Below are 20,829 nucleotides of genomic sequence, written 5' to 3'. Positions count from 1 at the left end.
TTTTATACTCTTTCCTTTATTTCTTAAACATCAATTTTGCCCATTTATCAACTTCTTTTTTTATTAGAATTTTTTTTTAAATAAAATTACAATCAGCTAAAAGAACCGCCATTTATCAACTTCTCTTTTTGCCCATTTAGAAAATTTATCATTTTCTCCATTTAAAATTTATCAACTTCTTTTTTTGCCCATTTAAAATGGCATCTCCATAAGAATCGCCATTTACACCATTTCCATTTATCAACTTCTTTTTTTTACCTATTTTAAAAATTGCTTCCATTTATCAACTTAAAAATTGATAAAATTAAATTAAATTGGTGAGAATAAATTTGTTAAATTCAACCGTTATTGATGTGTGTTTTGAAGAAAAAGATTTGAAGGTGGGAGTGGGGTTGCAAGGGTGTTTTGGAGAAGATAATCGGGGATAGCGCGCTGGGTGTTTGGAAAAGGGTGATTTTGTGTGTGTGGGGGGGGGGGGGGGGGGGGGGGATGTTTTGGAAAAGATGATTTGGAAGGGGGGGGGGGGGGGGTGATGGGGAAGAAGATGATGATTGGGGGGGGTTTGAAGAAGATGATAAGGGGGGTATTTATTTATTATTTTTTTTAAGTTAATTAGTTAAAAATAGATTTTTTAATTATAATTTATTTAAAATTATTATTTTATACAAAAAGTGTCATGTGTTATTTTTTAATTGGTTGTATGTCATGTTAGCAGCATGTGTATTACACTCTTTATAATTTTAGCTGACTGTAAAAAAAGTGTCAAAATAGCATAGTTAATAGCTGGTTGAGGTGTCTAAAATGAACATTATCCACTTGAGATGTCAAAGTGAAAGATGATGTCAAGTTCAGGGGTTGTTGATTAGTTTGACCTTTAGTATTTGATAGAGCTGACAATACGGGTTGGTTCAACTCTTCGGAGCTAACCATACGGGCTTTGAGTTTGACGGATCAGGCCGAACTGACCCATTTAAATGACGGGTCAAAAACCACCAAGTCCACGCTATTACCCTGTGGGCTACGGGCCTCACGGGCCAGCCCTCTTTTTAAAAAATAATATTTTATAATTTAATTTTACACTGTTAATAAACATAAATATTTATCACATAATAACACATAGTATTAATGTCTGTTAATCAAAAGGGAGCCAGAACTTGAATCACCTAAAGTAGGAAGAAAATGAAGAGGTGGCACTACTCAATCGAAAACATCATGGTTGAAAGCCGATGACACGTCGAGGGAGTAACGGCTAGTAGAACTAAAGAAATTAGGAAAGTAAAGAGTACAATGTACTCTTTATGTTTTAGTGGTAGATATTTAATTATTTATTAGATAGAAAAGTAGGAAACTTTTCAGTTTTCATTTTTTTTTTAATGGAACCGGTCAATGATCATCATTGAACTTGATTGTTTTTTAACTCTTTTATTATTTTTTAGTATTTTATTTTAAAATTATTTATTATTTGACTGATGGATCAGTCCACGAGCTAGCTCAACCTACATTTCTCAAGTCCTATGACCCATGAGCTTATCTGAATGGGTCAAAAAAATCCTATTTTTAAAGGAACTGTAAAAATTGAAGCCCACTCCATCAATAAGGATCAGACCGGGCTGACCCATATTGACGCTCTGGTAGTTGATCATAGACAGAGGTAAGATCTCACATACATTTTACTCTCCATTATTATTTTTGAAATTACACTCGCAAGTAATAATTAAAATTTTCAGCCCCTTACCCCCCCCCCCCCCCCAAAGAAAAAAAGAGGACGGAGGTGACAAATTATTTTCATATTCTTCTTTACGAGAAAAAATTGCCGCAACGTGAAACAAGCAAAAAATTGAAGCAATTCAAAGGTATTTTCTGCGCTTTCATCCAATCTCAGGTTTACTTGCTATGGTAATTTCACTTTTTTCATCTATTGCTTTTATGTTTTTGTTTTTGTTCCAAACAAAATGCTTGCTTTTTTAATTATGTCTTGTAGAATTTGTTGGTGATTTTTTTTTTTTTTTGATCCGGATGTGATTAAATTAGTTAAAGTTGTTGGGTTTATAAGTATTGGTAGATTTAAAGGGGTTGTGGTATATATTTTGAGTGCATTATTCAAAATATTCTGGAATTTAAGGGATTATGATTTATGGATTTAGCAGATTTGTCTTCATATACTGGATGATTCCATGAAGCTGATGTAGCTTACCAGCTATGGATTCAACCCAATCAGTAATTACACATAGAGTATCAATATGTGAAAAATCACTACAATATTACAAATATTAGGTTTTGAACCCAATCTATAACATCAAAAGTCCAAAAAGTTCAGTGTTATGGAAATAAGAACTTTAAAGGTTGAATCAGTCAAATTCAAATTCTGCATACGCTGAATGTTAACGGATAGACAGACTAAGCATTTCTATCCGTTATCATTGCTCGGAGCTTCAAATGATTTTTCTTATGCTGAGCCAACTGACGAGAATGCAACACACAGTTGCTCCGTTGGTCTTATGTTAAGTAAAAACAGTGAAATTGAACTACATATGGTACAAAATCGAGTGAAACATCGTTGCAATATTTGACTCACAGGGCCCGCGTGTTATATTTACTATTTGATCAAAGTCATTTGTTGTACTTTCATGTACTTCAATGTCGGGAAGATAATATACGGACAAGGTTTAGATATCTGACATATGAACTAAGTGTATGCTCATAAAAGTTATGCGATGTTAAACTATATTTTGTGATATATTTAGACCATAAGGCAAGTAAACAATAGAAGTGGATTCATAATTTGAATTTTGTTGTTTACAGTTCGCGATTGTATCATAGTTCATTTGATTTACTGGGTTTATACTTTATAGTCAATTATCTTTACTTATTTAGAGATTTTTTTTAACATATACACTAGGTTCGAGCCAAATCTACTGGGTTTGGATAAATCCGTATCTTTATCTCTAGATCCGCCTTGGGGAATCATCCTAGAAGATGTTGAAAAATAAAGTACCCATAGTTCAAATGCGAGGTATAAAAAGGGAGAAAACTTGTCGCTTGCAAGGTATATGTGAAATAATGGACATAAAAGCAGCAAGTGCAACAACTAGAGAAGACGTTCCTTTGTCTTGTGAAGTCAAGTGTTGTTATTACGTTTTGAGGAAGGTTAGAAGTGCCAATTAACTATCTTTTTGTTCACGGGATGATGTGGTTGACAACCATCTGTAGACATATTTCATATTTGTGTGGCTTTTACTGCAGTAAATTTGTATTATCATCACTGGGCGTCAGTTTTACGGTCTAATGTTTCATGAAACTATTTAGTTTAATAAAAAGAAAGAAGAGTCTAATGTTACATGCTATATCTCCACAAGTGTCAAACTTCTGAATTTCTTGGTTGGAGTCTCTTGAAACTTTATGGAAAACAGATTCCTAAGGGTTTTTTCATGCTATATCTCCACAAGTGTCAAACTTCTTAATTTTCTTGGTTGGAGTCGCTTGAAACTTTATGGAAAACAGAGTCGTCAGGGTTTCTTTCTTTATATGAGATTTTGGCAACTCTCTTTTCAACTGGAATCTATCACCGTAGGGACATCGTTTCTTGTTTCCTCAATTATTTCTTTTAAAGCGGCTTTCTCGTATGGAAATTCTTCCTTAAGTTCATGTGAATTGGTTGAACATGTTCCAGATGCCATCAGTAGAATTCGCAATTTCTGAATTTGCGTAATAGCTACCAGGGCTAAATGATAGTCCTGGTTGTTCGCTATTCTTCAAATCTAGTTATTTAGTTAAGTTTGCTAATGTTACTGGATATGAGCTTAATCTTCTGAAACCATACAGTGTTTTGGTTTCCTCTCGTGCCAAAATTGTATCTGAAATCTCTTCAGTAAATTGAATGTTTTGGGGCATACATATCAGGCCATTTGGTCGCAGGGTTCCCTTGAGTCTTAAATGGTTTTACATCTGTCATGGCCTATAGTTCTTTCAGAATCTTTTTTTTTTTTTTTGACAAAGTAACGTTTCTTTCACAATCTTTTTCCTTGTTTCCATTGTCAAGATTCTTTTCTATCACACATATGGCCTTTTATTTAGAAGGTAAAGTATTCCTATCCTACACATATGCATGCTGCATTATACTCTCACCGTCAGATGACCGAATTGATGTCTTTTCCATCTACATTTTTGAGCTTATTTGCTTTAAACAGTACACTGGAAATTTATTTGATTGATTTGCTTAACATTTTAGTTGTCATGTTGTTAATCAACAGTTTCTTAGTTCTCTAATATAATATGGATAAGATCATGCATCAAAAAACGATTGTGATGGATATCAATGACTATTATTTAAATCTCGACCAAGAATACAAATCTGATAGACACTAAGGAAAACACATGATTATTGATTAAGGTAGAAGCTATAGAGGCAAGTGGAATTTGTTGAAAATTATCTGTGAACAGATCACTACAACAACAACAACAACAAACCCAGTGTATTCCCACCTAGTGGGGTCTGGGGGGTAAGATGTACGCAGTCCATACCTCTACCTCTGATGAAGTAGAAAGGCTGTTTCTAATAGACCCCCGGCTCAAGACACGAGATACCACACAAACACATAGTAAAGCACAGAAGCAGATTACATAACATAAATACGGCACCCATAAGTAATATAAAACAGAGGAAAGCAGAGGAAAGCACACAGATTCGTAATAAAACATGGAACACGGAACATGGAATCATAACAGGAATAAAACCCCCACCAAGTAATTTCCTACACTAGCGACCCAAACTGGCCCTAATTCTCTGCTGAAATTCGCGCCCTCCAGACCTTCCTATCTAGGGTCATGTCCTTGGTGAGCTGTAACTGTTCCATGTCCCGCCTGATCACCTCGCCCCAGTACTTCTTCGGCCTACCCCTACCCCGCCTAAAACCATCCAACGCTAGCATCTCACACCTACGGACCGGGGCATCCATGTCCCTCCTCTTCACGTGTCCGAACCATCTCAATCGTGCTTCCCGCATCTTGCACTCCACTGAAGTCACACCAACCTTCTCCCGGATAGTCTCATTCCGAACTCTATCCCCTCTAGTCAGTCCACACATCCAGCGCAACATTCGCATTTCTGCCACCTTCATTTTTTGGATGTGGGAGTTCTTAACTGGCCAACACTCCGCTCCATACAACAAGGCCGGACGGACTACCACCCTGTAGAATTTGCCTTTAAGCTTGGGCGACACCTTCTTATCACACAGCACCCCCGACGCGAGTTTCCACTTCATCCATCCCGCCCCAATACGGTGCGAGACATCCTCGTCAATCTCACCGTTACTCTGGATCACGGACCCAAGATACTTGAACTTATCCCTCTTACATACCTCCTGTGCTTCCAGCTTCACTACCACCTCATTTTCCCGCCTCACGTCATTAAACTTGCATTCCACATACTCTGTCTTGCTTCTGCTCACCCCGAACCCTTTAGACTCAAGAGTTTGCCTCCACACCTCTAATTTGTCATTCACACCCCCTTGAGTCTTATCTATCAGAATTACATCGTCTGCAAAAAGCATACACCACGGCACCTCCCCTTGAATGCGCCGCGTCAACACATCCATCACCAACGCAAACAAAAAGGGACTAAGAGTAGATCCCTGATGCAATCCTGTCAGGACAGTGAAATGCTCTGAGTCTCCTCCCGCCGTCCTCACCTGAGTTTTCGCTCCATCATACATATCCTTGATTACTCTGGTATATGCCAGCGGTACTCTACTCACCTCCAAGCATCTCCAAAGCACCTCCCTGGGGATTTTGTCGTATGCCTTCTCCAGATCGATAAACACCATGTGCAGATCCTTCTTCCGCTCCCTATACTGCTCCACCAACCTCCGCACCAGGTGGATTGCCTCCGTCGTCGAGCGGCCGGGCATAAATCCGAACTGGTTTTCCGAAATAGACACTATCCGTCTCAGCCTCACCTCGACCACTCTCTCCCAGATCTTCATAGAGTGACTCAATAACTTAATCCCCCTATAGTTATTGCAACTCTGAATGTCCCCCTTATTTTTATAGAGAGGGACCATGGTACTCCACCTCCACGCCTCGGGCATCTTTGCCGTCCTGAAGATTTCATTAAACAATCCAGTCAACCACCTTACACCAGCCTCTCCAACGAACTTCCAAAACTCCACCGGTATCTCATCCGGCCCCGTCGCCCTACCCCTTCGCATCCTGCGGACAGCCTGTCTAACCTCTTCTACCTTAAAACGTCTACAATAGCTAAAATCCCGACACTCCTCTGAGTGCTCCAGTTCCCCTAACACAATAGCTCTATCCCCTTCGTCATTCAAGAGCCTATGAAAATACGACTGCCATCTCTTCTTAATATGGCCGTCCTCCACCAACACTCTACCCTCCTCCCCCTTAATGCACCTCACCTGATCGAGGTCACGACCCTTCTTCTCCCTAGCCTTAGCGAGTCTAAACAACTTTTTCTCCCCTCCTTTCTCCTGTAACCCTGCATACAAGCTCTCAAAAGCGGCCGTCTTAGCTGCCGTGACTGCTGACTTCGCCTCCTTCCTCGCTAGCTTGTACTCTTTCCTGTTTACCCGCTTCTCCTCTTCGTCCTTACTTTCCACCAACTTAGCATACGCCCCTTTCTTGGTCCCCACTTTCTTCTCCACCTCTTTATTCCACCACCAATCCCCCCGACGGTGCCCGGCCCGGCCCCTAGAAACACCCAATACCTCACTTGCATTCTCCCTGATGCACCTTGCCGCCCTGTCCCACATACTATCCACGTCCCCCCTACACTCCCACACCCCCATTCCCGCCAACCTCTCCCCTATCTCCCACGCATTCACTGTCGTCAGGCTGCCCCACTTAATTCTCGGTCTACACTCCTTAGTCCTCCTCTTTCTATTCTTCTTTATACCCAAATCCATAACCAAGAGCCTATGCTGGGTCGAAAGATTCTCACTCGGGATGACTTTACAGTCCTTACACAACGCCCTATCCCCTTTCCTAAGCAAGAAAAAGTCAATCTGAGTCCTGGCTACCGCGCTTCGAAAGGTGATCAGGTTCTCGTCCTTCTTCGGGAAGCCCGAGTTCACCACCACCAGCCCAAAGGCCCTCGCAAACTCCAGTAGGGTCGCCCCCTCGTCATTTCTCTCCCCAAAACCAAAACCACCATGGCCAAATTTTTTCAGAACACTGTTGTAGATCAATTTTACTCTCCAGAAGTATTTTCTTTGGCATAGAAAAAATTAACCTCAAAATCAATACAATATGGTAACTCCGTAAATGTCATATATTCAACTTTCACCCTAAAATATTCTCATCATCCTGATTTTTTCAACTTTCTTCTGATGATTAGTTCACAGGGCTAGTAACAGCGGAGTTTGTCTTATTTTCTATTTTTGTGATTTGTCTACCCTTTCTACTTCACCTCTGAGGTAGTGGTATGGACTTTGTACACTTTACCCTCCCCAGAACCCACTTTGAGGGAATATACTGGGTTTGTTGTTGTTGATTTGTCTGCCCTATTTTTTGGTTGATAATGTTGTTTCTTAACTCACACATCGTGTTGTGCTCTTAACACTAGACCAAAGCCCTAGGGGCAACTATATGAATCATCGTTATTGATCTCATTCTCTATTTTGGCCCGTATTGTTCCAATACTCTCTCAAGATAGACATTGAATAAAAATTTAAAGGGATCTGTGAGTTCTCTTTATCTCCTGTGTTGAGCATTTGTAGTAATTTGAGCTTATACAGTTGTTTCTTTCTGCTTGTGATTTCCTTACTAATAGCAGTTGTAGACGGTACAATCTATATTAGTGTAGGATATTACTACGGTTTACTGGTTTTCAGTATCACCACCACTGCATATTTCTAAAATATAGTGATAATTATTCAAACGTTATCATCAAGTGGAAATATTATGATACCATCTAGTTAGTTTTCTTGAATGATAGACAATTTTGCTCTATTTCAAATTTCGAACTTGAAAAAAAGGTGGGTTGGCATATGCTTTTGGCAGGCAGCTAAAAAAGCTGGGTATTAGGGCTATGTTGGTGGCCTGGTAGGGGGGCATTGGCATTGGCTAGAGGGGCTCATCAAGTCGTGGAGTTAGAGGGGATCATTTTGAGGTTAAATGGTGATATCTTAGCCCATTTGATAGTATACCTACCTACATCATGTCCCTCTTTCCTATACCATCTAAGGTCCTGAAGCATCTTGATAAAGTAAGGAGAACGTTCCTATGGAAAGGCAATAGTGAAGGTCATAAATTTCATTTGGTGGACTGGTCACAGGTTATCAAACCAAAAAACTTGGGGGGTTTGGGAATCAAAGACTTATCGAAACACAATAGTAGCTTGCTTATGAGATGGTGGTGGAGATATGGTCAAGAAACTGCTAGTCTTTGGAAAAGGGTGGTGACTGCCAAGTATGGGAAACAAAATCACAGGAGCACCAGCACAGGTACAGCTCCCCATGGTGTTGGACCTTGGAAACACATAAGCAAGCTTAGAGATGATTTCTTCCTTGATGTCTCGTTTTCAGTTGGAAATGGAAATTTAGTGAGTTTCTGGAATGACACATGGCTTCTCGACCAACCCTTGGAGATCTCTCATCCAAACCTCTATCGACTAGCTGTGAACCCTGACTCCACAGTAGCACAAAATAGAGCAGGCGCCTCCTCCTTAGAAGAAATTCGCAAGATTGAGAACTAGAGGAGATCTTTGATCTTTACAGAATTTTAGAAGACTGCACAATAAATTCCCGGGCTAGTGACAAGCTACGATGGGGTAATTCAAGTAAGGGGTCTTACTCAGTCAATACAGGTTATAGTAAATTGTGTGCGTAAAATGAAGTGACTGAACACTGGCCTTAGAAGCTGATTTGGAGAACTAAAATCGCCAATAAAATCATGTGCTTTACATGGACAGCCATCAGGGAGGCAATCCTAACTCAAGACAACCATTGCAGAAGAAAGTTTCAACTAGCAAACAGGTGTTTTATGTGCCAACATAGCTCAGAAACAGTCAACCATTTACTTTTGCATTGCTCAGTTGCATCTGATTTGTGGAACATGTTCTTATCAATTTCTGGGGTAAGTTGGGTAGTGCCGCGGAATGTGAAGGAAACTATGGAAAGCTGGAACCATTGGGTGGTTGACAGAACCATCAAGAAGATATGGCAAATGACCAGCATGCATTTTTTGGAGTAGCTGGATGGAAAGAAATTGTAGATGTTTTGATGGGATTTCAACTCCTAACTTTTCTCTGAAGTTTTAGTGTTCGATGTTTCTTTTCAGCTGGAGCAATTTAACCCCTGCAAACAATGTTATTCCTCTTGTAGATTTTATTAGTTCCTTGTCTTTGGCTTATCAGCCATTCTTTTTGCACATTCAGGGAAATGGCTCAAGTTATATCTGTAGGTTTTTGTATCTAGGAGCTCTCCCTAATTTTCTTTGTACTGTTTTCAGCATCTTCTTGATGCCAGTCAATATAACAATTACTTCAAAAAAAATGAATTGATTAAAAAAAAAGGAAAAAAAACTCATTTAAGTATAAGGCAGTCATATGATACACTTTGAGGGAGACTTAAAAGGCTTTACTCTAGTCCAAAAGCTGAAGATATCATGAATACGCTTTACTAATTAAGAGGGGTTAAGTGATGCATAATGGAACAGGATGGCATAGATTGTATTATTCAATTATCCTGTAAAGATAAATATTGCAAAATAAAGAGTTTTTGTTGCTAGAATCTTCTTTCTGTATTTTAAATGCAATGTGAAATTTAGTGTCTGCATTGTGTTTATTCAGCTTGAAAATTACTAAATAAACAACGGTATCCAGTTACTTAAATTGTTATGTTCTTTATCCCTAACGTAATACAATTGGTGAATATTGATTAAATATTTCATGGCTCTAGATCTTAGCAAGTTTGCATTATCTGTTGTGTTTTCCCCTTTTCATTTCGAACTTGTCTTATGAATTATAAGAATGATTAGTGATGACTTTCATTTAATTGCTCGCAGATGTCGTGGAGTAGAGTTGTATGAGACAAATGGAAACTAGCATCAGCGGTACCTCTTCTCCAACACACCCTAAGTGGAGAAAAGTTGTTTATGGTGGGATGCAACCTGGCTTTGGTGACAATCACACAGATGAATCCTTCCTGGAGGAAATGATCATGAATGCTAATGTTGTCAAAAGAGATTTATTGAAGGTGGTGCTTGACGCAGTTTCTATCTCACAATATCTTTGCATTGTTGCCCTTGTGGTTTTGGTTTGGACCTACACACTCACAAATATCCTCACGGAAAAATATCTTCTGCTATTGAATGTTAGCCTACTTGGATCAGGTTTCTTTATTCTGCTCTTAACTGCGGACATGATACCCTTCAATCTCCTTCTCAATTATCTCCTACAGAATTCCTTCTTCATAACTGCCTTATACATGTTGTCTCCTATCTACCACACACTTACTAGGTCCATAAGCTCAAATTCTATATGGGCTCTAACAGCTTCCCTTCTCATACTCCATCTCTTCCTGCACAATTACTCAGGGTCCACTGTAAAGGCTCCTGGAGCTTTAGATAATCCAACCCTGACAAGCAATATCTCTCTGAATGCTTCGATCGTAGCTTCACTTCTGATTTCTTCTCGACTTCCATCACGGCTTCATGTCTTTGCTATCGTGCTATTCTCCTTGCAGGTTTTCCTCTTTGCTCCTTTAGTTACATATTGCGTCAAGAAGCGTTCTTTCAAGCTGCATATTTGCTTTTCCCTTCAGTTACTGGTTCTGACACTAATCTTCACTTACCGGTTGCATAAGCTGCTTTTCATTTTGCTTTTGGGCATCTTTGTCTTTGTTAATTTGGTTTGTCCTTACTGGCTGATAAGGATTCAAGAGTACAAGTTTGAGATTAATGGCCCCTGGGATGAGGCTAAGCTCTGCTTTAACATTACAGAATGAGCAGCTTTATACTCTTAGGTATCTCCTTTCATTAAAGCCTTTTGGCTCTTCTCTATTATTGATTTAACTAGTCATGTAGCTATGCTAAGTGAATTGTTTGTTTGATAGATTTGTGGTTTGATGAATGGGATTCATGAAGAGCAACATTTAAGTTGCACAATCAATTTTGACCACTCTTTGTATTCTTCAGTGCTCAGCTAAAGCATTACTGCTATGCTTTCTGAAGAGCAAGTATTATAGTAAAAAAAATGAAAGAAGAGAGACGGTATGTGTACTAGGAAAATTCGTTAAATGTGTATAAATGTACTTAATTGAGAACCCAGTAATTAAGAATGAGCTACGGGTTCGGTGACGAATTCAGTACTCATAAACTCTGAATTCTGGCCCTACCTCTGTTTACAATAAGTCCACTTAATTTATCTCAAGTGATTGTTACTTCTTTAGTTTAAAGAGTTCACTTGCTGAACTAGATAAACTGTATTCTTTTGTCTGATAGAGAAATTAAATTACAGCTTGTAACACTTTTATGTAGTGTCTTAAAATATGCCAAATAAAATATTCTTTTCTCAATCGCCATTGCTATTACTTTAGTAAGTAAATATCTTTAACATTTGGATTTTATTCAGTTGTCTGTTGTATTCTTTCGTTGTAGAAGATTTGACACACACACACACAAAAAATGTAAACACTAGCACTGGATACCCTTTTTCCCTATTTATCATTTTTTTGACTGTAAAGTAAAGTTGCTTTACATTTCCATAGTTCTAGTGAACTGTAACTATGTTTGTCCCTTTTGCACTTTCCACAAACTAGTTGAAGGACCAAATAAGTTGTCCTTATTCTCTCTCTGTCTTACCTAAATCAGAAATTTTGGGTTCGAATCAAGTCCTTCTCAATGAGAAGCTTTAGAGGAGGAAGTGTTCTCTATCATGACTTACGTATTTAGGGGTAGAATTCGAGATCTCTCGATTGATTAATATGAAAGAATTTTATCGATCCCACCACAACCTTCCGCGATAATTTCAGTCTTATTTGTGGGTATCACGGACTAGGCTAATTCACTCTATATGGTTTTATAGGGACATTCTTGTAATTATGTTGGAATTGACTACCGAACCATATTATACTTTTAATTTATTTATTCTTTTGCACATAGTTAACAGTAGAGCAACTTGATTTTTGGTGCAGTCCTTTATTGCATGTTAACAGTTGACAGATGCAAAAGTGCAAAAAGATCAATATTTTACAATCATGGAATCATACCACAAAGGGATGACATAAGTTGATATACTAATAAAATAATATCTGGTCAAAATCTTGCGAAACTAAAAACTAGTACTCCATACTAACATATTTTAGCTAGGAATATAGTTGTATATGAAATTATGTCCCACCCCATTTTGCCAATAATGACATACAACAAGCTCCCAAGACAAGTGATACATTGACAATCACTTGTAGTTTGAAACTTGTGTGTAATTTGGGGTCCATAAAATCAGTTGCAAGAAGATCTACAAGTGCCATGTAAATTAGAATCCCAGCTGATGCTGAATTAAGAACTCCTTGCACAATCAATGCTGCTGAGCTTTGATCATTGTAACCTTTTGTTATCATCATTCCAATAGCTATTCCAGTTGGAGTTGTAAGAGTGAAGAACAGCACCATAATTGTGATTGTTTTAGCCTTGTACTTTGCCTGCACATCCACATATGTCATGTACTGTCAGCAGAGGCGGAGCCAGAATTTCAGCTAAGAGGGTTCAAATATTTCAACACCTACTATAGATATATAAAAATTAATTTTAATCATGTGTAAAAATGATATATTTTTTCATCAAAGAGGGTTCAGACGAACCTCCTATCAAAGGGCTTGCTCCGCTCCTGACTGTTAGATCTCTCTATAACAACATATCTGAGTTTTCTTTTGAAATCGATTTTTCATGTTATATTATATTATATGTTCTTTCTAACAACTTTTCACCAAGATTTGGACAAATGGCGTCATAAAAAGGTTTAACTGTATCACAAATGCTATACAATAAAGAAAATGTAGTCACGTTTGTTAATAAGAAATTAGAGAAAGAATTTACTAATTTTACCTGGGAGATGCAGCCACCAAGTCCCATGCCTTCAAAAAATTGATGAAAACTCAAAGCAATTATTAAAGGTTTGATTGTTTTTGGATTTTCTGTAGTTCCAAGGGAAATGCCAATAATCACAGAATGAACCAAAATTCCCAACTCCAAAACCTGGAAAATTTGAAAAATTATTATAGAATATTCCTATGTCAAATAATTTTAGAAAATCGACCTACTTGAATTCACTAAGCCAAATAATATGAAGTCATTTACATAGTTTTCTTTCGTTAGAGAATTATTTGTGGTAAAATATGTTTAAAAGTGATATTAATTAACAAGTTTCTATTTATACTAATTATAATCGTAACATAACAATCTTTGAATTAAATTGAGGATTTAGCATAAAACTACTTATGATTAGGATAAATTTGTAAAAGGATGTTTATGTAATTAATCGTAAATCTGTTGAGTCGGAACAAAATGAGTTGAATTATCATCTCTATGATATAGTGGCAGTGGCGGTCCCAACAATTTTAGGCTGTGAGTGCTTTAAAAAAAAATTATTAAAGGGTCCAGCAGATGCAGGGATTCGATTCCAGGATGAGAGATATGAAAGTTAAGCCTAAAGGCAGAGCATCCAGCCATGCTTTTGTTCTCTGGGTGCTTTTTTATATATTTTATCATTTTTTTTTACTATTTCTTATATAATTATACCTCTTCTACGTCGAGTTTAGTGGGTGCTTGAGCACTCGAAAAATGTACGTGGGTCCTCCCCTGAGTGGCGGTTCTAGGATTTAGTGGTGGTGGGTGCTCGAGAGGTTCGAACACATATATTGATATCCATCCAAATCTTTGAGGTTTTGCTTAAAAATTAAAGTATCCGTCTATTTTCTTGATTTAGTGAGCGTTCTTTTCTGAGTCTTTTATCAATTTTTGTGTATTTTTTTAAATATAATAATACTTAATCTACCTCAAATTTAACGGGCAGCGAAACGAAAAAATGTTGATAGGTCCGACCCTGGTATATATGACAAACATAGAATAATTGGCAACACAAATGGGATAGGCATAATATAAAAAGACAAATATACTGACACAACAAGAATATACCCAAAATATATACAGTGATTTTTGTTCTTTAGAAATATCTCAAACTATTTTCTTTTTTGGAAGAAAACCAAATGAAAATAAACAAAAGAAAATTGAGAAAAAATAGATAAATTAAGAATCATGGAAAACTTGAAACTTTTCTTTGTTTTTAATCTTATTCGTCTAGTTATAAAAAATATTGTAAGTGGATTGAGAATCCATAACCTCATCAGATATCCTTCCCCCTTTTTGATGATAAATTATTTTGAAAATAAAATAAAATTATCGAATGTCAACAAGTACCTGTCGAATTCTTCAAAAAATGAACTTATTTTCGAAGGAGTCGGCACAGGACCAACAATATTCTTGGATAGTTACGTTTGAACAACATAACTGTCAGTATACGTAAGACACAGTTACTCCAAATGTAATTCATTTACTGAGGATCCAACACGAGTGCAGTAATATTATTAAAAAGTCCGAGCAATACAATTATCAACGTACGAAAATCTTTACACTATTAGTTCAATACAAAAAAACTGTTATAAGATTAGGAGGTCACTGACTCAAGCCAGGAAAAGAACCTCTTGCAACTGTTGTCATGAGATTAAGAGGTCACCGGCTCAAGTCAGGAAAAGAACCTCTTGCACAAATGCAGGGTAAAACTGCATTCAATAGACCCTTGTAATTCAGTTCTTAATTGTCAAGAGCGAAGCGATATGGTCCCGAGCTGTAAATGATGACGGGTGAAGTGACAATCAATCTCAATGTGCTTCGTACGCTCATGGAAGACAGAATTCTTTGCAATTTGTACCGCACTTTTGTTATCACAATGCAGGGGAGTAGGCATAGAAATGTGAACCCCCATATCTGCAAGAAGCCAACGTAACCAAATAATCTCACATGTAGTCACAGCCATAGCACGATACTCAGCCTCCGTGGAAGATCTAGAGACAACATCTTGTTTCTTGCTCTTCCACGAGATTAAAGAGTCTCCAAGAAACACACAAAAACCAGTGGTGGATTTACGATCATTGCGATCTCCATCCCAATCAGCATCACTATAGGCTCGCAACTCGAGAGATGACGTCGAGGGAAACAAGAGATTCTGAAACTGAGTGCCACGAAGATACCTTAGAATACGAAGTACAGCTCCCCAGTGCACAGAAGTAGGAGCAGTAACAAACTGGCTAACAACATGAACTGCATGTGCTATATCTGGACGAGTAACCGTAAGATAAACCAAACTACCCACAATAGTCCGATAAAGACTCGGATCTGATAATGGAACACCATCACTAGGAGAGTAACGTGCATTGGTTTCAAGGGGAGTATCTACAGTCCTGTTGTCAGAAAGACGCGCCCGTGTAAACAAGTCAGATATATACTTAGTCTGAGAAAGAAGATACCCTTTCTTAGACTGAGCCACCTCAATACCCAGAAAATAACGCAGCAAGCCCAAGTCCTTCATTGCAAATCGATGAGCCAAATCATGCTTCAATAACTCAATACCACTATGATCATCACCAGTAATAATCATATCATCTACATATAAGGACAATAGAATTCGCCCTGCACTTGTACATCTAACAAACAATGCTGAATCATGGTTACTCGGGACAAATCCAAGGGAAGTAATAACAGTGGAGAATTTCTCAAACCAAGCACGAGGGGCTTGTTTGAGACCATATAAAGCTTTTCGAAGCCGACAAACTTCACCTGGCTGGTGGTCAATACCTGGGGGAGGAGTCATATAAACTTCCTCGTGGAGATCACCATTCAGAAAAGCATTCTTGACATCCATCTGAAATATCTTCCACTGTCGAACGGATGCAACAGCAATCATAGTGCGAACAGTCGTCATCTTTGCTACGGGGGAAAAAGTCTCCTCATAATCCATACCATATTGTTGTGAGTACCCTTTTGCCACAAGTCTTGCCTTGTATCGCTCAACAGACCCATCAGATTTTGTTTTTATCTTATACACCCATCGACAACCAATCGCATGCTTACCAGGTGGGAGAGTAACCAAATCCCATGTATGTGTATGATGAAGAGCAGCAAGTTCCTCAGCCATAGCACTCTGCCAAAGAGGATCAGACACAGCCTCTCTATACGACTCAGGTTCAGACAAATGATGTATGTTTGCAATAAAGGAAGCAAATGAGGCTGAATATGTAGAATAGGAAAAATCTGGCAGTTTGGTGGACTTACAAGGTCGAGTAGACCTCCTCAGAGGTGGTGGGTCTCCAGTCTCAACAGTCGAAGGAGCAGACTCAGGCACAGGCGAGGCTGAAGCACTATCAGGTGGCACACCAGAAGGCATGGATGAATCCGGAACTGGAACCTCTATGTCAATCCCAAAGGGATCAATAAGCCAAATATCTGACTTTGTCACATCATGGGTTTTAGCTGGAATGGAATAAAAAGGAATATGTTCCAAAAAAGTGACATGTCGTGAAACATATAATTTCTGACTTACAGGATCATAGCAACGATATCCTTTTTGTCCAATACCATACCCCAAAAACACACATATAGCTGATTTTGACCCTAACTTATTTCGTTCAACATGAGGACGAAGAACAAAGCAAGTACATCCAAAAACTCGTAATGCAGAATAATTCGGCGGGTGACCATATAGTTTCTCAAACGGAGACATCCCTGAAGTCAATGCAGTAGGAATACGATTAATCACATATACAGCAGTTAGGACTGCTTCTCCCCAAAAAATACTAGGAACCTCTGCAGACAAAAGTAAAGAGCGTGCTGTCTCAACAATATGACGATGTTTTCTTTCTGCCAGACCGTTCTGCTCAGGAGTGTCGGTACACGATGACTGGTGTATGGTACCATCAGAGGCAAGTAACTGAGTGAAGTCATTAGAGGTATATTCACCCCCTAAGTCACACCTGAAACACTTTATCACAGCTGAATGTTGTGTTTTAACAAGGGCTCTAAAGTTGTTGTAAATGCCAAAGAAATCAGATCTGCGTTTCATAAGATACACCCAGGTATAACGAGTATAGTCATCTATAAACGAAACATAATAGGTCGATCCACCCTTAGTGGATACTGGCGCTGGTCCCCATACATCAGAATGAATAATATCAAAAGGAGCAACAGAATAAGACACACTTTTATTAAACGGTAAGGCAGAAAATTTTGCCAGTTTACAACCACTACAATCTGAAATATCACTAGTGTTCACATGACCCAAAGCACCACTAGAGACCAAAAAACGTAAACGTGAAACTGACACATGTCCTAATCTGGAATGCCAAAGATAAAACTGAGAAGACAAAGGACTCAAACGAAAAGAAGATAAATCTATGCTAGAGGCAACAACTGCAGACACTTTGAGATTCTCCAAGACATAGAGTTCCCCCAACCTACGGCCGGTCCCAATCACCCTCTGAGTGTGTTGGTCCTGTATAACACAAATAGAATCAGAAAAAAACACCCAATTACCAGCCTTACACAACTGACTGACCGAAACAAGATTTAAAGCAAGTTTGGGAATGTAATAAACATCAGAGAGGACAATGTGAGGGGTAGTAACAGAACCAACACCCTCGACTGACATAGGTACAGCACTCGCGGACATAACAGAGATTGGTGAAATGGGTGACAAAGAACCAAACGATGACAAATGAGGGGACATGTGATGAGACGCACCAGAATCCAATATCCACAAGGAGGAAGGAATACCTGAGGTACTAGAAGAAACTGAACTCGAATGAGACATAGATGCTGACATGGCCGTAGGATTAGAAACGAAGAATTGTCTGAACTGTTCGAAAACCTGGGGATCCAACGCAGAAGGTGGCATAGTGCTAACAGACTCAACATCTACAGATGGTGCAGCAGCAGCGAACTGTGGAGGACGAGATGACCATGGAGGAGCACCAGAGGAGCGTGACGGAGACTTTTGCTGCCCATATTTCTGTTGCTGCCCAGATTGAGGCTGTTTGACCTTGTTAAGTAACAACGGACACTGAGCCTTCCAATGATTTTTCTGTTTGCAGAATGCACACTCATCAAATGCAACTTTAGGAGATTGTCGAGTCTGAGTACGTGGTGGCCTAGACTGATCAGTTGAAGCAGCAAACACGACAGGAGTAGTAGTTACTTTAGACCCTTTATCCACTTGAGACTTGATACGAGTCTCCTCTGCAATCAGTTCATGAACCACAGAATCAACAGTAGGGAGGGGAGATCGATGAAGGATTGTTCCACGTAGGCCCTCAAAGTCAGAACGTAGTGCCATCAAAAACTGAACCAAGCGTTGCTCTTCCCGTCTAGCAATGTACGGCCCAAAACCTTTTAACTCTGCAGATTCAGTAAGTGCCAATTGATCCCACAAATCCGACATGGCAGCATAAAAATCTTGAATACTGAGATCATGCTGTTGAAGAGCACGGATATCATACTCCAACTGGTACTGCTTAGCAAAATTAGATTGAGTGTACAGTCTTTCCAAATGATCCCAGACCTCCTTTGCTGTGTCATACTTAGCCAATTGCATACCAATTGACTGAGTTACAGAATTGTTGATCCAAGTGATAATCTTGGAGTTATTAGTTTCCCATAAGTCCACCAACAAATTAAAATTTTCAGTTTTATCATCGATAGGTCTTGGTTTTACTCCAGTGATATAACCCCACATATTCTTCCCACGAAGAAAATTCTTCATGACATAACTCCAATAGGCATAGTTCTTACCATCTAATTGAGTACTAATGGACTGGAGAGAATCATCCTTTCCAGTCATTGTAAACACAGCAACACACAAACAATTCAAAAAACAAAAAGATGCAAAACCCTAGGTTGAACAATTCCGAACGAACAACAATGGCAGCAAGCAAAAGAACGAAAGACGAACAATACCAGACAGCAAACGAAGACAGCAACGAATCAATCCAACCAAAAACCCAACGAAAACAGCAAACGAATACAGCAGCAACTCAAAATTCGGGGCTCCGCCCCGAACCCCGGACGGGGGCGCGCTGCCCCCCGTACCCCCCAGCGAACTCACCGCGGAGTTCGATCCGCGCAGTAGGTGCCTGCTACAAAATCTTCAACCAACAAATCAAAGGACATGGATCGAACTAGCTCTTGATACCATGTTAATAGAACTTTATTGAAAGAAAGAAAGGCTAAGGTTTACAATATAATCTGAAAAGCATAAAACTAACTAAAACAAAAGTAGGCTATATATACATAGCCAATAACCTAAAGGTCCATAAACTAAAGGCCCAATAACATATGGGCTAACACTAGCCACACATAACGAAAGCTTTCGTACATCAAACTGACTCTTTTTTTATACTATTAGATCAATGAAAGAATATATTACCTGTGATATTAACCTGTGTCGAATAAGACTTGAAGAATTGGATCTTTCAAGCATAATTTGTGGACCATCATGTCCTTGTCCTTGTCCATGTCTACCATCATTTTCTTCATGATCATCATCATCTCCAATATTGACTGGCTGAGCTTTTCTCAGTCCAGCTCTACTATGATAACCAGAAGCAAGTGACTCCAGCATCAAAGTAAATACAGTAGACATCATTGCAAAAAAACCAGCAAACGGAAAACTCCCCCATATTTCTTTACTAAGGCAAGGGCTAGTCAAGCTCTCGAATGCATCAGGAAGAATGTGTATAAACCCCGTGGCTAGGATCACGCCGGCCGCGAACGCCTTGATCAAGAAATGGAGGGATGAATAGTCGTTTTTTTGCAAAGATTTGAAGTTTTTTAAGAGGATTGGGAGGATGACACCAAGTGCACTTGCACAAAGGATTGAAGATATGGCTATTAGTTTGTAGGATAAGGCTTTGTGTTTGGCTTGATGATTGTATTTGTTGTCTCGGGGTTCACATGTACAATTTGCAAAGATTAGGGTTGGTTGGAGAATGATTAAGAAGTAAATTAGTGTTGTGATTTTGAGGAGAAAATGTTGAGTGCTCATTGTTAATAGCTTGTTTTTTTGGAGGAGAAGAATTATAGGAAGTTATGTGTGTGTGTGTGTGTGAACCTCTAACTTATATATGGAGTTGGTCAAGTTGCAAATAATGAAAGATGTGATGATAGAGATGATGGAATTTTTGGGTGGATTAATAATTTGAAAGCTATACATCAATTCGAGAGAATTTAAGTATCTCAAAATAGTAATATGCCTCCATGTGAAGGATTCAACAATGACGTGAAGCAATTGGGTCCAAAGTTAACCAAATTTTAGGGACTTCAAATATTCTTGTCCCAAACTAGTATTCATTTTAATGCGTTATCAATTAAGATTATAAATATGTATATATGCATACATGTTTATATTAATTTAAACTACAACTTAAGTTTGTATTATTACATAAAATCTCAACTATTAAAAGTAATTATAAAAACTCCTTTTTTGACACTTTCTCTCTCCAAACATCATATGCATATCTCACCTACTCTTATATATATTAAGGAAGGTATTAAGGAGCAAATTACCTAATATATTATTTTGGACTGATATTTATTTCCTAATGTATCTCGGTTTTCTGATCTTTAATACTTCCTCCGTCTCAAATTATGTGTAGCCATTTGACCTGACACATATTTAAGAAATAAGTATTGACTTTATTAAAGTTACAAAATTACTCTTCTTAAAGAAAAATGTAATAGTATTTAAAATCAAGTGGGACCACTTTTAAT

The 20,829-nt window shown here is 38.5% G+C and overlaps 2 protein-coding genes across 5 annotated transcripts; one reads left to right on the top strand and one right to left on the bottom strand.

The window, feature by feature from the left end:
• The first annotated feature begins 1,677 nt into the window (after positions 1-1,677).
• Positions 1,678-11,404, top strand: LOC107859681 (phosphatidylinositol N-acetylglucosaminyltransferase subunit C). Of its 4 annotated transcripts, none has more exons than XM_047407115.1 (3): positions 1,678-1,853; positions 10,021-10,979; positions 11,070-11,404. In XM_047407115.1, the coding sequence occupies exon 2, from the start codon at positions 10,041-10,043 to the stop codon at positions 10,959-10,961; it is 921 nt and encodes a 306-aa protein (XP_047263071.1). In that variant the 5' UTR covers positions 1,678-1,853; positions 10,021-10,040; the 3' UTR covers positions 10,962-10,979; positions 11,070-11,404. The 4 variants fall into 4 exon arrangements, with proteins under 4 accessions (XP_047263071.1, XP_016560250.1, XP_016560248.1 ...); XM_016704762.2 differs by having other exon boundaries at positions 1,751-1,896; XM_016704764.2 differs by having other exon boundaries at positions 1,745-1,882; positions 10,021-11,404.
• A 774-nt stretch (positions 11,405-12,178) lies between these two features.
• LOC107859680 (zinc transporter 5) lies at positions 12,179-20,542 on the bottom strand. The gene is made up of 3 exons (XM_016704760.2): positions 19,487-20,542; positions 13,060-13,209; positions 12,179-12,656 (listed from the first exon to the last, which is right to left on the bottom strand). Exons 1-3 carry the CDS (start codon positions 20,102-20,104, stop codon positions 12,345-12,347), a joined length of 1,080 nt encoding a protein of 359 aa, XP_016560246.1. The 5' UTR covers positions 20,105-20,542; the 3' UTR covers positions 12,179-12,344.
• Positions 20,543-20,829: the final 287 nt, after the last annotated feature.

Source organism: Capsicum annuum, chromosome 2 (assembly GCF_002878395.1).
Source record: "Capsicum annuum cultivar UCD-10X-F1 chromosome 2, UCD10Xv1.1, whole genome shotgun sequence".
NCBI lineage: Eukaryota > Viridiplantae > Streptophyta > Magnoliopsida > Solanales > Solanaceae > Capsicum > Capsicum annuum.
This window is presented reverse-complemented; position numbering and strand designations above follow the sequence as displayed.